The 14,823-nt window shown below is 43.3% G+C and overlaps 1 protein-coding gene across 1 annotated transcript in view; it reads left to right on the top strand.

Moving 5' to 3' along the window:
- Positions 1–810: 810 nt before the first annotated feature.
- Positions 811–14,823, top strand: part of KAZN (kazrin, periplakin interacting protein) — a 1,589,619-nt gene continuing 1,575,606 nt past the window's right edge. Inside the window, exon 1 of the mRNA XM_056825274.1 lies at positions 811–1,897. Coding sequence (XP_056681252.1) covers positions 1,729–1,897 — 169 coding nt within the window. The 5' untranslated portion in view covers positions 811–1,728. The remainder of the gene's footprint in view (positions 1,898–14,823) is intronic.

Raw genomic sequence — 14,823 nt, 5'->3', positions numbered from 1 at the left:
TGGTGTTGCTAGGTCAAAGTGTATGGCCCACTTTACTGACTCAGAAAGTAGAGTTGCAAAATGTGTTCCAGAATGGTAGGACTACTCTACAGCATCACCAACATCCAATGCCTTGATGTGCCTATCTTTCCCCGGCCCCTCCAACAAGTGTCTTCTTCCTCTCTTGTCCTCATTGCCATACTGTTGGAAACCCAGAGATGTTTTAATTTGCATTTTCCTTCTTAGTAGTGGTAGGAGCATTTTGATGTGCTTGATGGTTGACAGGCTTCCCTTCTTCATTTGAAAACCCACCCCTCCTTTTCCAGAAGAGCTCGAATCCCTGGACCTGTGGGAGGCGGCTCTGGACCCCTTTCTTCTCTTTTGGTGCCCATGAAGGGGAGCAACTGAATTTCGCCAGAACACCACTGGCTTCCTGGCCTCTGCTGATGCAGCCTCTCTAAACTTAGCATCCTTGCAATCAGCAGCTGGTCTGGCACTGGAAAGCCCCTGCGGTGACTGGAACAGATGCTGGGAGGCTTCGAGGAAAGCCCCTCTTGGTCACTAGGTGGGGAGCCTTCCCAGGTTCCTTTCGGAGCTAGAAGCTGACCTGGAGAGATGGGGGAGGGGTGGCATCCAGGAAGTCTGGCTTTGGCCTGAAGCGCCTCGGGTAGACAGATGCACTCGCCGCCCCTCCTGCCTGACCCCTCCTGTCCGCGGCTGTTGCTTCGCAGTCCTCAGGGTAGTCCCTCCGCTGGCGCCGTACCTTTTTGTGCTGCCAAGCGGGCTCCTGGAGTTGCTGGGCACGAACAGGTTAAAGCAGCAGCCAGCTTTGCCCGCCTGCCCGGGCTGAGTTAGCACTTCCCCTGGCTGGGCTCACCGGCTGCACATCTCCAAGTAACAGCATTTTGCATCATGGAAAAGGGGTGGATGTGGGGAAGACGGGGATAAACTGCAGAAGGTCGGAGGAGTCCTTATTTGACAACACCTCCCTCCATCTCTTCCTCCTGCCTGAGGGGGAGGGGAGGAGCAGGAGAGGGAGTGAGAACACAATTTCGTAGGGAAGGATTAGCCCAGGCTGCCAGCCAAGAGGCTGTCTAGTGCCTACTGCGGATTGCTGCTGCTGCTGCTGCTGCTGAATTCAGTGGGGCAGAGAGACAGAGACAGACAGAGGCAGACACTCACGCACAGCATCGGCTGGACCAGCCACTGTTTTGGGCGTGGGGGACCCCCGATCCCGGAGGTGGCTTCCTTCCAGCGCCAAGAAGATCACCTTTCCCCCAGCCCAAAACACACATTTCACCTAGACAGGCAGCGGGAGGGAGAAAGGAGCCCGGGGCAGCTGAGCTCGCATCGCCAGCCCCAGGGCTGAACTTTCAAACCTTCTAGGCTCAGGACCCTTTCCGCGTCAGCCACTAACCTGCTGGCCTTGCAGCTTGGGCAAAGGGGCTACTGGAGGAGGCAGGACCCCGATTCTGGGCAATTAGAAACCTCCCCAATCCCTCCTCCGGCTGGCACCAAGCTTGCCTCAGTTTTTATTGCTATTATTTTTCCTTGAGTGGGCATCATTGCTTGAGATTCTGGAAGAGAGGGGGCAGCAAGTCTGAGAGATGCTCAGGCGTTTGTTTGGGCTGGATTGAACTGAAGGCTTCCCTGAAGGTTCCAGAGGCTGCTTCTGCATATCATCTGGGCCCTTCTCTCCCTTTACACCTGCCTGGGGGCCGATCAGGGCACATTGGTGCCAGCCCTGTGATGTCCTGTGGATGTGCAGGACACAGCGAGGGTGCCCCATACAGGACGACCACAGCCACCATGACAGCCAAGGAGGAGAGAGCCGGGGACTCCATGCTGATGACCTCCACTCCAGCTTCTGGGACCTTCTCCCATGTCTTTGGTCAACAGTGCCAACTTATGGAGGCAGGTAGGAAAGTGTGCATGTGTGTGTGTGTATGTGTGCATATGTGTAAGAGCAAAAGCATTGGTGGCTTCAACTGGAAAGAGAAGCATGTCATCTGGCAAGATGGCTCACTGGAAGGAGGTCTGGATTTGGAGACTTGAAGACCTGGGTTCAGATCACACCTTTGCCACTTACTACCTGAGTGACCTTGGGCAAGTCTTTTAACCTCTATGGCTTTTCCTTCTATATAAAAGAAGGGGGTTGAATGCATGACCTCTGACATCTCTTCAAGCTCTAAATCTATGATCCTGTGATGCATGCGTGTGTGTATTCTGATCGGGGAGCTCCATGTGATCTTTATTCTAGAAGTGTCCTGGAAACAGGATGAAAAGTGATGGAGCAGAAGAATGTTATGGTGGATATGAAGGGTTGGTTGGGTTTTGAAAAAAACAAAAACTCAATCAGCTTTGAACTTAATCTATTTCCCAAGATTTGGAATTAAATTCTCATTAGATGCTTCCAAAGCCTCTAGCTTTGGCTTGTTGGGAATGTCCCTTAATTCAATTCTGCCATATTTTTTGTGCCTTTTTTCCCTGGATAATTGAAATGCATATATTCATTGGGATCAAATGGAGTGGGAGAGGGGAATCAGCCAAATTCTCATTGTGGATCATGGTTCCCTGACCTTTGGCATAGAGAATGTCAACCTTGGAAGAGGTATTTTGGGTTAGTTAGGCATTTTCCTACTTAAGTTTTCAAATAGCAACTTTCATATTTAAGCTTTCAAGGTTGTGCAATGATGCTCTTATTGGAGGGATTCTTTGAAAATTTACTTGGTGTCTTCATCTCTCTGTCATTCCTTATCCCTGGACCTTTCCTTTATGACAAAGGAAAACAGTTAAGCAAAAGCATTTGGTACATTGTGTGATAATATACAATATATTCCATCCTGGTAACTTTCCACCTCTTTCCCATGAGGGAGGAAGGCATGTACCGAATCTCTTTTCTAGGACTGCCATTGTTTTTTTCATTACTCAAGAATTCAGCTTCATGGGCTTCAACCCTAAAGCTCCAGACCTTAGTTGCGTTATAAGGATTTCTCCCTAGTCCTTTAATGAATTCTTTTCCCACATGGCTTGGGTAGTTGCTTTTGGGCAGAAGTCAAGTTGACTTTGTTTATTGACTTGGATTCCCTGCCTTGACCAGCCATCTTAGAAGTACAACTATGTGGTCTTTTGGAGGATCAGGTAAGAGAGTGTGGATGACTCAGTGCACACTGGTCCCACTAGTCTACTTCATAAATATTATTTATGGCAAATCGGTCAGTCAACAAGCATTTATATAATTACTTAACCCTTCTGGACCTCTGTTTCACTATCCATAAAATTAGGGGGCTGGATCAGATGATTGTTAAGGTTCCTTCTAGCTCTAAATCTATGATCCCATGATCCTGAGTTCCTACTATGTGCCAAAAATACTGTGCTAAGTTCAAGATATACGTAAACACATGTGAGGCAGTTTCTTGCCCTCAAGGAGCTTTTATTCCTCTAGGAGTTTTAAAAACATGTCATTTAGATGATACATAAAAAATAAATACAATAATAGTAATAATATTTATATATTACATTAAATTTCATCTGATTTTTATATATGGTTTTTATTTTCAGTCTTATAATCACCCCGAAAGATAGTTATTATTATTTCCATTTTACATATGAGGACACTGAGGCAGGCAGTGGAGAAGTGACTTACCTAGGTTCACAAAACTAAGAAAAGGCTGAGGCAAGATTTGAATTCAGGTCTTCCTGACTCCAAATCTAATATTCTATCTAGTATATCACCTAGCTGCCAATTAAAAAAATGTTTTTTTGTTTGTTTGTTTGTTTTTTTTTTTTGAGGGAAGAGACCAGCAGCTGGTGGAATTGGGAAAGGCATTGTGTAAAAGATAGTACTTGTGCTGAGTTTTGTAGGAAACCAGGAATTCCAAATGGGAGAGGTGATGAGGAAGGGAATGCCAAGACTGAGGGATAGAGAACAGCAAGTACAAAGGCACGGGGATGGAAAATGGAGTGTAAAAAACAATATGGAAGCCATACCAAGCTGGACTATACTGGGAATAGAAGATTGGACAGGAAATTCTCAGGAGATGCTTCCTGAGACCAAGCCTGTAGCTTTGACCTAGTTGGGCGAATGTCCTCTAATTCTATTCTGCAATAATTTTTCTGTATTATATAGACTAGAAAGGTGTGTGTGTGGGGGGGATCAGCTTGTAAGGAGCTTTCTGTGCCCAAAGGAGTTTAAATTTGATCCTAGTGGCAATAGGGAGTCTTTGGAGATTCTTGAGTAATGGGAGTGCAAAATACATACTTCAATATGCACACAAGCACACATATATGTATATATACAAAGGTAACAAAAACACAGATATATGCACACAAACATTCAGATATATGCATATTCACATACACATGTGTGCATATCTATAGAGGTCTACCATGTGATAGACTTGGTGAGGAATACACATATAGAAATATTCATTGCTTGAAGAACCCTTAACATTGGAAATTATGTACGTGTGTGTTTTACATATATCTTATGTCTACATGTGAGCCAATGGAGAGAAGGCTGGCCGTGTGGTCAGGAAAATCTGGATTCAAGTTCTGTCTTGGACACACATGAACTGTGTGACCATGGGCAAGTCACTGATCCTTTTAGGGGGTCCCATGCTACTGATAAATTTGGAGAAGGGTATAATTTGCTTCAGTGTAGAGAGCTTCCATGAGAGGAGTGAGTATCTGACACTGATGATATTATAGGTCTGGATGCTTTTTCTCTCTCCTCTCCCTCTCTCCCTCTCTGGACCTCTTCTCCTTCCCCTCTTCCTCTCTCCATATTTCCTCCTCTCCTTTCTTCTCTGTCTCTCTCTCTCCCTACTCCTCCTCCTTTCCTTTTCTTCCCCCCTCCCCTCTCCTCCTTTATCTCCCTTCTTCCCCTTCCCCCTCTCTCTCTCCCTCTCTCTCTCTCTCTCTGGGTCTCTTTTCCTTTTCCTTTTCCTTTTCCTTCTCCTTCTCTTCTCTTCTCTTCTCTTCTCTTCTCTTCTCTTCTCTTCTCTTCTCTTCTCTTCTCTTCTCTTCTCTTCTCTTCTCTTCTCTTCTCTTCTCTTCTCTTCTCTTCTCTTCTCTTCTCTTCTCTTCTCTTCTCTTCTCTTCTCTTCTCTTCTCTTCTCTCTCCCTATTGTCTCTCACCTATCTATCTATCTTTATCTATCTATCCATCTATCTATTCATCTATATCTATCTGTCTATTTGCCTGTCTTTCTCTACCTATCATTTATTTACCCACTTGTCTATTGATCCACCATCTACTTATCTGTCTACCTATCTGCCTATAATTTACCTGTCTGTGTGTGACACACATATACACACACATGCACACGACACAAACATACACAGCACCTGGTCTCTGAATTCTAGGAGACATGATATCATTACTGGAGACATGAAATCTTGGCTTAGGTTCCTACAGGATGCATAAACTAGCCTTCAGGAGGAGGTGGATTCCCTCTTCCTGGAGATCTTCAAACATATGTCAAATATATTGTAAAGAGGAACTTTTGCCTAGAAGGGGTTGCATTTGATGTTCGTTTGGGAAATGGGACTGATCAACAGAAATTCCCAACAGGCAGGCTTGTCTGACCCTGAGCTGGGCTTCCTCAGGGAGAGACTGTGGAATCACCTTCTCTGAGGGCCCTCGAAGGCCAGATCAATCCTCACTTCAATTCAGCAAGCACTCATTGAATGCATCTTAAGTCCTATGGGACCCGTGCTAGGTACCAGTCAGAGACAATGAGAAACACTTCCTCTTAGGGAGCTTGGAATCAGAGGGCAGGGGATCCCTTGTATATACCCAGCAGTCAATATGAGAGAGTAAAGAGGAAGGTTTTCTGTAGAGGTAGATGCTTGAGCTGAGCCTTGAAAAGAAGCCAAGGAATCTAAAAGGTAAAAGGAGAAGAGGGATTGCTTTCTCTCTCTTCCTCTTTCTTTCCCTCATCTCCCTCCTTCCCTCTCTCCTTTTCTCTCTCTTTCTCTCTCCCTCCCTCTCTCCCTCTCTCTCCTCTCTCTCCCTCCCTCCTCCTCTTTCTTTCTCTCCCTCTCTCTCCTCTCTTTCCCTCCCTCCCTCTCTCTGTCTCTCCCTTTCTCTCTATGTCTCTCCCTCTCTCTCTGTCTCTCTCTCTCTGTCTTTCTCCCTCCCTCCCTCTCTCTCCCTTTCTCTCTGTCTCTCCCTTTCTCTCTGTGTCTCCCCACCCCCCCCTCTCTCCCTCCCTCCCTCTCTGTCTCTCCCTTTCTCTCTGTGTCTCTCCCTCTCTCTCTCTGTCTCTCTCTCCCTCTTTCTCTCTCTGTCTCTCTCTCTCTCTCCCTCCCTCCCTCTCTGTCTCTCCCTTTCTCTCTGTGTCTCTCCCTCTCTCTCTCCCTCCCTCTCTGTCTCTCCCTTTCTCTCTGTGTCTCTCCTTCTCTCTCTGTGTCTCTCTCTCCCTCTTTCTCTCCCCTCTCTCTCCCTCCCTCCCTCTCTCTCTCTTCCTCCATTTCTCTCTCTCTGTGCCTCCACCCCCCCCTCTGGAAGAGCCAGTGAAAAGGAACAGAGAGAGGAGGTGGAATGCCTAGATCAGAGAACAACTGACAAAAAGTTCATTTGACTGAAATGTAGAGGAGAGGAGAGGAGAAGTGTGAAATCAGGAGCCTGGAAAGGTAGGCAGGAGCTAGGTTGTGAAGGCTTTTCCTTGCTGAGGGAGGGAGTGTAATGGTTTTTCACTTGGGATCACTGACCCCCCCCCCCTTAAGGCACAGTTGATAGAGATGCTTCTGAAGGATTGGGGACTTGAGGCTCATTTCACTTATTCAAAGGACACAGACAGTTAAAGTTCAAGTGGCTGGTTAGAGTTGGCTTGAATGATTTAAACGAGGTCAAACAGTATCTAAATAACCCTTTTGGTGTTTGATTAAACAATGTCAATAGGTGATGTACCTTTTCATTTGATTGTAGGTGTTTGGTTACTTCCATTTTAAAGTATTATTATTGTTGTTTCATCATTTTTGTCACTCGAGACAGTGTGGTTCAATGGAGAGAGCACTGGTTCTAGTCAGAGGACTTGAGGTTCAGAACTCATCTCTGATGCTTGCAATTTATGTGATCTTGGGTGGATCATAACCTCCCTGAAGCTTATTTCTTCCTATGTAATGTGAGGGAGAGTGGGCCCAAGGTTGGTCATTGCAATGGATCGAAGCTTATCATTCATTGGCTCTTTGTTACTCTTCACATTGCATGTAAGCACTTAGTAGGACCACAGACTGAAAGCTGGAAGGATATTTAGAAGCCAATTCAACCCCTTGATTAAAAAATAATAAATTAAGGGCAGTTAGGTGGCTTAGTGGATGGAGAACGAGGCCCAGAGATGAGAAGTCCTGGGTGCAAATTGAATCAAATCAAATTAAAACTTCAGATACTTTCTACCTGTGTAATCCTGGGCAAGTCATTTAACCCCCACTGCATAGTCCTTACTACTCTTTTACTTTGGAACTAATGTGTAGTATTGATTCCAAGATGGAAGGTGAGGGTTTATAAAAAGTAGGGTTTTACTGAAATCTTTTATTTTCTATCCCCTACATTTCCCCTGTATTTCTCCTTCTGCCCCTTCTCAGAGTCTCCCCCTTCTAAAGATGTCTTTTAAATAGGAAAAAGAATCACAGCAAAACCAGTTAATAGATTGAAAATGTTTTGAAAAATAATGAGTGAATGAAAATAAATTGAAAACCAGGCTGTCTTGTCAGTTCTGACCAAGGTTGTATTGGAATCAGCCCACATAGGCTCAAGAGAGCCTATTGTTAAAATTTCAGGGTAAACATTTATACCTCAGAAATGGGAAAACACAACCAATCAGGGCCTCATTTATTATTTTGTTGACTGCTGGCATTGACAAAGATGTGATACGTGTGGCCCAGCATACCAGAGGGGGCTGCTCTCTTCCCCCTCTCCACCATGCCTGGGAATAATGTTCACTTGCCCACCCTCCCCTCTACCCAGCAGCTGAATGCAATCATTTCCTCCCTCTGCTGGCTGGGGTAAAGTGTGTGTGTGTGTGTGTGTGTGTGTGTGTGTGGCTCACAGGCAGATTAAAGGTGAATTTTGGGCATGCAATCTCTAAAAGGTTTGCCAATGATAGATGTATAAAAATATTAGTAATTCAGATTAAACTTAAAATTGTGTAACTGCATGAATTTGTTTTTTTTCAAGGAGGTATTTGTTGAATATTTACCAGCAGACTAAACAAGATAATTTGACTACATTCATTTATTTTTTTTTTCAGAGAGATCATTATTAAACATCTACCAGCACTCCCTGGGCTCTGACTCAGTTTTCTATACCTATATACTCCACTGGCTTCAGTTAATCTTTTGTAGTAGGTCTCTTTATGGGGGAAAGAATGTCAATTTAGACAGTTTTCCAGATTTGAATTCTGGGAGTTGTTCTTTCCATTTTGCAGAAAAGAGCCTACCTGAACCCTTCTTGTAGAAGGAAAATGAAAGCTGTGAGATTATTCTTGATAAGGTCAAAGCTGTAGCTAAGAGATCATACTGGCCAAGAGATGGAACTACACCGAATTTATCTCTTGTCTACATCAGCATGTAAAGACAGGAAGAGAGTAGGATGCTGAGAATCATAGTTTTGCCGGGGATCGTAGTTTTTTTTAAAATTTTATTTAATTAGTTAATTTAGAATATTTTCCCATGGTTCCATGATTCATGTTCTTTCCCTCTGCTCCTTCCACCCCCTCCCGGAGCCAACAAGCAATTCCACTGGGTTTTACATGCGTCATTGATCAAGACCTATTTCCATATTGTTGATAATTGTACTAGGGTGATCATTTAGAGTTTATATCCCTATTCATATGGGGGATCATAGTTTTTAGGGTAACAGATTTAAATTACACAACATAGGAGGTACATTTCGTTGGAGCCATAATTAAGTTGGGATATCCGGGGCTTAACTTTAGGCTCCCACATTTAGAGGGTGCTGACTGTACTTCTATTCTTTCAGCAGCCTAGAAACAACAGAGCTCAGCACCAAGTTAGCAAGATTACATTAATTAATTTTTAAAAATTACATTATAAATTTAATTATTTATATTAATTAAAATTGTAAGTTATAAGTTGGGGTGACTTCATCCTTTGCCCTACCTTGCCTTTCCCTCCATCCTCTAGAACTACGGGTGAGTATACATGGAGAATGGGGAGATAAACAGATAGTATGCTATAATAGAAAAGCAATAAGGAGAACTGGATCTGAGTTCAGCTTCTATCATTAAGCAGCTGAGTGACTTGGGACTCCAATTTCCTAATTTGTCAACTGAATAGATTAGATTTCATTTGTCTAATAAGGCTTCTCCCAAGCCTAACAATTAATTAATCTATAAATTGAGGAGGCTGGATCAAATTTCCTATGGTCCCTTCTAATTCCACAAAGAGTTATAGATGTAGAACTAAAAGGGACCTGAAAGGCCCTTTAATTTAGCCCCCTCTTTGTACAGATGAGGAATCCAGGACTCATGGAGGTGACTTGCCTAAGGTCATATAGCACAAAGACAGAATTTGAACCCATACCTTCTAACTCCAGAGCTAGACTTCTTTGTGTTGTCTTATCATTCTTTGAATAGGATAACAGGACAAATGGATGAGAGGAGAAACACTCAGTTCCTGGTACATAGCAAATATTTAATAAATGCTTCTTGTTCAAATGACTGACTATCCCCTATTCCAGATGGTGTGTCCTAACAAGTCAAGTCATGAAGCATTTATTACAAGGTATAAGTTGCTGTTCTTATGTAGAGCTGCAGAAAACAAAGTCCTTGACTGTCTGAATGGATACAATACCAAGCATCCTTAATGATAGCAAATGATATGCTAAGTGATGGGCATAACAAGAAAGGCAAAACCAACCCTTGCCTTCAGGAAGCTTATAATCCAAAGGGGAAACAACATTCAAACAACTATGTGTGTCTAAGATGTAGACAGAGTACATGGGAGACTATCTCTAGCACTGAGGGGTCTTTCGGAATGTAGGATTTGAACTGGTATCTGAAGGATGCCTGTTCTTCCTCTTCCCTTACCTGACTACTCCCCAAGCAGCCCCATTGATTGCCTCACCAACCCGCTCTTGGCTCAGATGACAGTGGTGATGAAAAGTGAAGCACATGGAACATTGGAAGCAATGGAGAGGAAGGGTTCGAGACCAAGGCCAAGGATGTCCATCCTTTCCTACCCCTTCAAAGATGTCCCCAAGTGACCCCGAGTTCCTACCCTGATTTTGCATCTCATTCTTGCTGGGTATTTTCATCACTTGGCTTTTTATAGTGCACTTTCTTGATCTCATCCATTTTGCCCCATTCCCTTTAGACTGAGGATGGGAAGAGTGGCCAAGAATCCATTCCCAAGACTATTCCCAATAGGGCCCTTACTTGACTAGCTTTATTGAAGCTGAGGAGAGAGAGATAGACTTAAAAACCTGAAGTGGGTCAGTCCATTGCTCATATGGTATTCTCAGGCAAGGCAGAGCTGCCTCATCTCTTTTATTTAATTGAAATTTAAATAAATGGAATTTTTACTAATTTTAGTGCCCCCTCCCAATTTCCCTATGCATTATCGATAAAAAAAAAGTTGGGGAGGACAATATGAAAAGCTTCCCTAGAGGTCTAAGAGACATAGAGATAATCAGAGATTTTCCCCAGAAAATGAGTTGTCTCTCTTCCTGAGTTGTGTATTTCCTGAGGCTAATATCCTAATGAGTAGACAGGGACTGTTTTGACAGATCTATTTGCCACCCTGTGTTTTGTTTGTCCAACAGATAGCTTCTGTTTTCATTAGGAGCTGTTAGTGCAGCAACATGGGGTTTGTGGGAAAAGGCACTGTGCTCAATCACCCATCTTTTTCAAGGCCAATCCTTGATCCACTTTTGTTGAAGATTTCTTCCCTAATGGGGGCAGCTTCCTGAATCAACTAAATTAAAAAATAAGTCATACAAGTGATCTACATTAACTGGGACAGAGGTTATAGGGAGAGAGAGAGAGAGAGGAGTCTAGCATTGTGGGATAGGGGATAAAGCACTGGGATTGGACTCAGGAGAACTTGGGTTCAAATCTAGCCTTAGGAGCTTAACTATGTGACGTTGGGCAAATTGTTTCACCTCTCTGGGCTTAGGCTTCCTCATTTGCAAAATCAGGGTGGGCTGGCATGGACTGGATGGCCTCCCTTCCAGCTTTAACTCCTATGACAGTGATGGTGAACCTATGGCATGGGTGCCAAAAATGGCACATAGAGCATTTTCTGTGGGCACTTGGCACCCACCTCCCTGAGTTCATTACTAGAAAGGTAGAGGGACTTGGGCAGAGCTGCTCCCCTCTGCCTCTCTACCACATCTGCTGACATTTTTTCATATCCTGCACCCCTCTGCCCAGGGGCCCAATGGGAGTGCACAGTGGGTAAGGTGGGTGGTTCACAGGTGGCAGAGCTGGAGGGGAGTGGAACATTCAGGCCACTCCCCTCCCCCTCTCTGCATTTGTTGAGGATATTCCTCACTTCACCTGTCCCTCTGTCCAGCAGCCCAATGGGAGAACTTCCTCCATCCCCTGTATAGGGTAAGGGGAGAATGGCTCTCAATCTAGGGGGTGGTGTGGGGGCAGTTGCCCAGCACTCTGTCTCCAAAAGGTTCATCATTACTGTCCTATGAGAATACTCTTTTATTTATTAGGCTCCCCTGCTCCACTACTGGAAATCTGAACCAGTTTAATTGCGTTTTCCTCCCTCTATGAGGGAAGATAGAAAACCAAATAATTGGAAGAAAGAGATTCAATGCCTCCCCTGAGAATTTTGGGTTTTAATTCTAGGATCCATTTCTCTAGAAACTGGGCAAGTGTGGTAAAGGGTTGGATTCCAAAGCACCGAGTTCCCTAGAGAAGTGCTTGTCACCTCTGTAGGGTGAGTGAGTGCAATGGTACAGTGTGTGTGTGTGTGTGTGTGTGTGTGTGTGTGTGTGTGTGTGTGTGTGTGTGCAAGAGCAGAGAGGCAAAGTGATTCAGTTCCCTCTGGGTCTGGAGTCACACACAACAGGGTAGGGGTAAATCAGGGGAAGAGATGAATCAGCCCAACTGTGAAGAAATTAATTATTCTCTCCTCCCTGCTGATTGTCTTTTTGGGAAACCAAGTGGAAAAAACAACCGTCCATTACACCTGCCCTGTGTGAAACTAGCCTGTGTCAGGCTCAGGAACTCATGGGACAGGGGGGCTTGAATGACCCCATTTTTTCAGGGTGTAGTTGGCAGCTATCAGGCTGCTCTGATTGGATCCTGCTTTGGCCCACCTTGTGAGTCTAGCTAATGATCTTGCTCTGAGCTACCTCTTACTGAGTCTGACCTGCTTCCCTTCTCAGGCTCCCACTAGTAATCTTAAAAATATCCAACACTGTTTTTGTTTTTTTCCTTTTTTTAAATCCTGACCTTCCATCTTAGGATCAATACAGGATTTTGTTTCCAAGGAAGAAGAGTTGGAAGGGCCAGGCAATGGAGGTCAAGTGACTTGCCCAGGGTCACACAGCTAGGAAGTGTCTGAGGCCAGATTTGAACCCAGGATCTGGTTCTCAGTCTACTGATTCACTTAGCTACCCTCAACATTTCTTATCATTACCCACAAACCCTCAGTCTAGCAAACTATTTGGAAAGAGGGCAAAGCACTTAACAGCAGTACCCCTCCCCTCTAATAAAGCTAAATTGTGTTTGCATAGACAACCTCACCCCACGACACACACACACACACACACACACACACACACACACACACACTCTTTCACCAGTTGAAAATTATTAGAGATTATCTGAAGAAGTAGAAAGTGATTCATCATTTTGAGGAGAAGGTTATCATGAATATCCCAGAGTGCTTTGAAGAGCATCATCGTGTACCAATATTAGGTCTCTCTTGCCTCCACTATGGTGATCTCATTTGGGAATAGGGAGGAGACTCAGGATATTGCTAGTTTCAGACCCATAATGCTTTACCTGCCGAGAGAATTGAGAGCAGGAAGAGAAACCGCAGAATTTAGATACAATGATAAACACAATGCACTTGAAGTCAAAGTTCCAGGTTCAAATCCTACCTCTGCTATTTACTACCCATGATTGGTCTGGATTAACCTAGATTAACTTCCCTGAGCCTTAATTTCTTCATCTGTAAAATAAAAGAGTCAGATTTGATAGCACAAAAGTATCCTTCTAGCTATAAATTTATGATCCCAGTGCATTCTCCCATAGAAGAGTCTCCTTCAATCAATAAGCATTGATCAAGCACTATGTAATAGGCACTGTTTTATAGATATAGAGAAGCAAGGTTACATGACTAGTAAAGTAGCAGGGTCTGGATTCAAATCTAGAGTTTCTGGATTTGTTCTTTAAAAAAATTTTTTTTTGTTGCTGTAAGTTCTTTTTATTTTATTATTTTGTTATCCCACTTGGCTTCTTGCTGGGATGCCCAACCAGCACTGAACTGGGAGTCAGGAGACATAGGTTCATGTCACTTACTTGATTCCAAAGTACTAGGCTCCCCAGAGAAGTATTTGTCACTTTTCTGGGTTTTGTGGGTGCAGTGATATGGGGGTGTGGGTATGAGAGAGAAGGGAGCCAAAGTGATTCAGTTCTTTGTAGCTCCTTTCTGTCATTTACTAACTGTGCAAACTCCCTAGAGATCAGTAGGACCTCAGAGTATATTTAGTTCAATTTTCTTATTTTACAAAGGAGGAGATTGAGGCAAGATCATATCCCTTATTGTGTGCCACCCCTGCTGCCTGGGACACAGTAGGCACTTGGTGGTGTGCTTGGGTCCAATTAGTTAAAAATGGCTTGGATTCTTGCTAATATCAGACATATGTGGTTGATAGCTGTCTAATATGGCTGGAAAAGGTAGGTCATAGATAGACATCTTATCTGAAAGCTGACCCACTCTACCGCCAAAGGAGAATTGGATTTTCATTAGTGTGATAAGAAAAAGAAGAGTCATGCCTTCTTGTCTAGCTGGAAAAGCACAGGCTGGATCCAGGAACTTCTTGTCAAGTCACTACAAATATCTGTAGTTTAGGGGTGTGATAATCCATGAGATCTCTCCAGGAGAGGGTACCATTTAATTTACGATAGACAGTTTAGCTCCCTCCCACCAGACATTGGTTACACAAAAGACTATCACAAATAATAAGTAAATTTCTTCATCAAAGTAAGGAGTAAACACAAAGACAAAAAAATCATATAATTATCTCAAGAGATGCATAAAAAACTTTCTGCAAGGTACAATACTCATTCCTATTAAAACCACTGGAAAGCATAAGAATAAAGGGAACTTTCTTTAAAATGATTAACTGTAATGAGAATAAAATAGAAACCTTCCCTATAAAATCAGGGGTGAAGCAGGGCTGTCCATCATCACCAGTATACTTCAATCTCATAGAAATGCTAGGTATAACAAAAAGAGAAGAGAAAGAAATTAGAATGGGCAATGAAGAAACAAAATTATTACTCTTTGCAGATGCCGTGATAGTATACTTAGAGAATCAACTTAAAAACTACTTGAAATAATTTGCAATTTTAGCAAATGCTGCAGAATATAAAATAAACCTACACAAATCAGCAAAATCCAGCAGGAAAAGATAAAAAGAGAAATTCCATTTAAAATAACTGTAGACAATAATATAAAATACTTGAGAGTCTACATGCCAAGAGAAGCCAAAGAACTATATGAATACAATTACAAAACACTTCAGACAAATAAAATCAGATCTAAACAAATGGAAAAATATCACTTGTTCATGAGTAGTCCAAGCCAATATGATAAAAATGGCAACCCTTTCAAAATTAATTTACTTAG

This window comes from Monodelphis domestica, chromosome 4 (assembly GCF_027887165.1).
Source record: "Monodelphis domestica isolate mMonDom1 chromosome 4, mMonDom1.pri, whole genome shotgun sequence".
NCBI classification, from domain to species: Eukaryota; Metazoa; Chordata; class Mammalia; order Didelphimorphia; family Didelphidae; genus Monodelphis; species Monodelphis domestica.
Note: the sequence above shows the minus strand (reverse complement) of the source record. Positions and strands in the feature narration are given on the sequence as shown.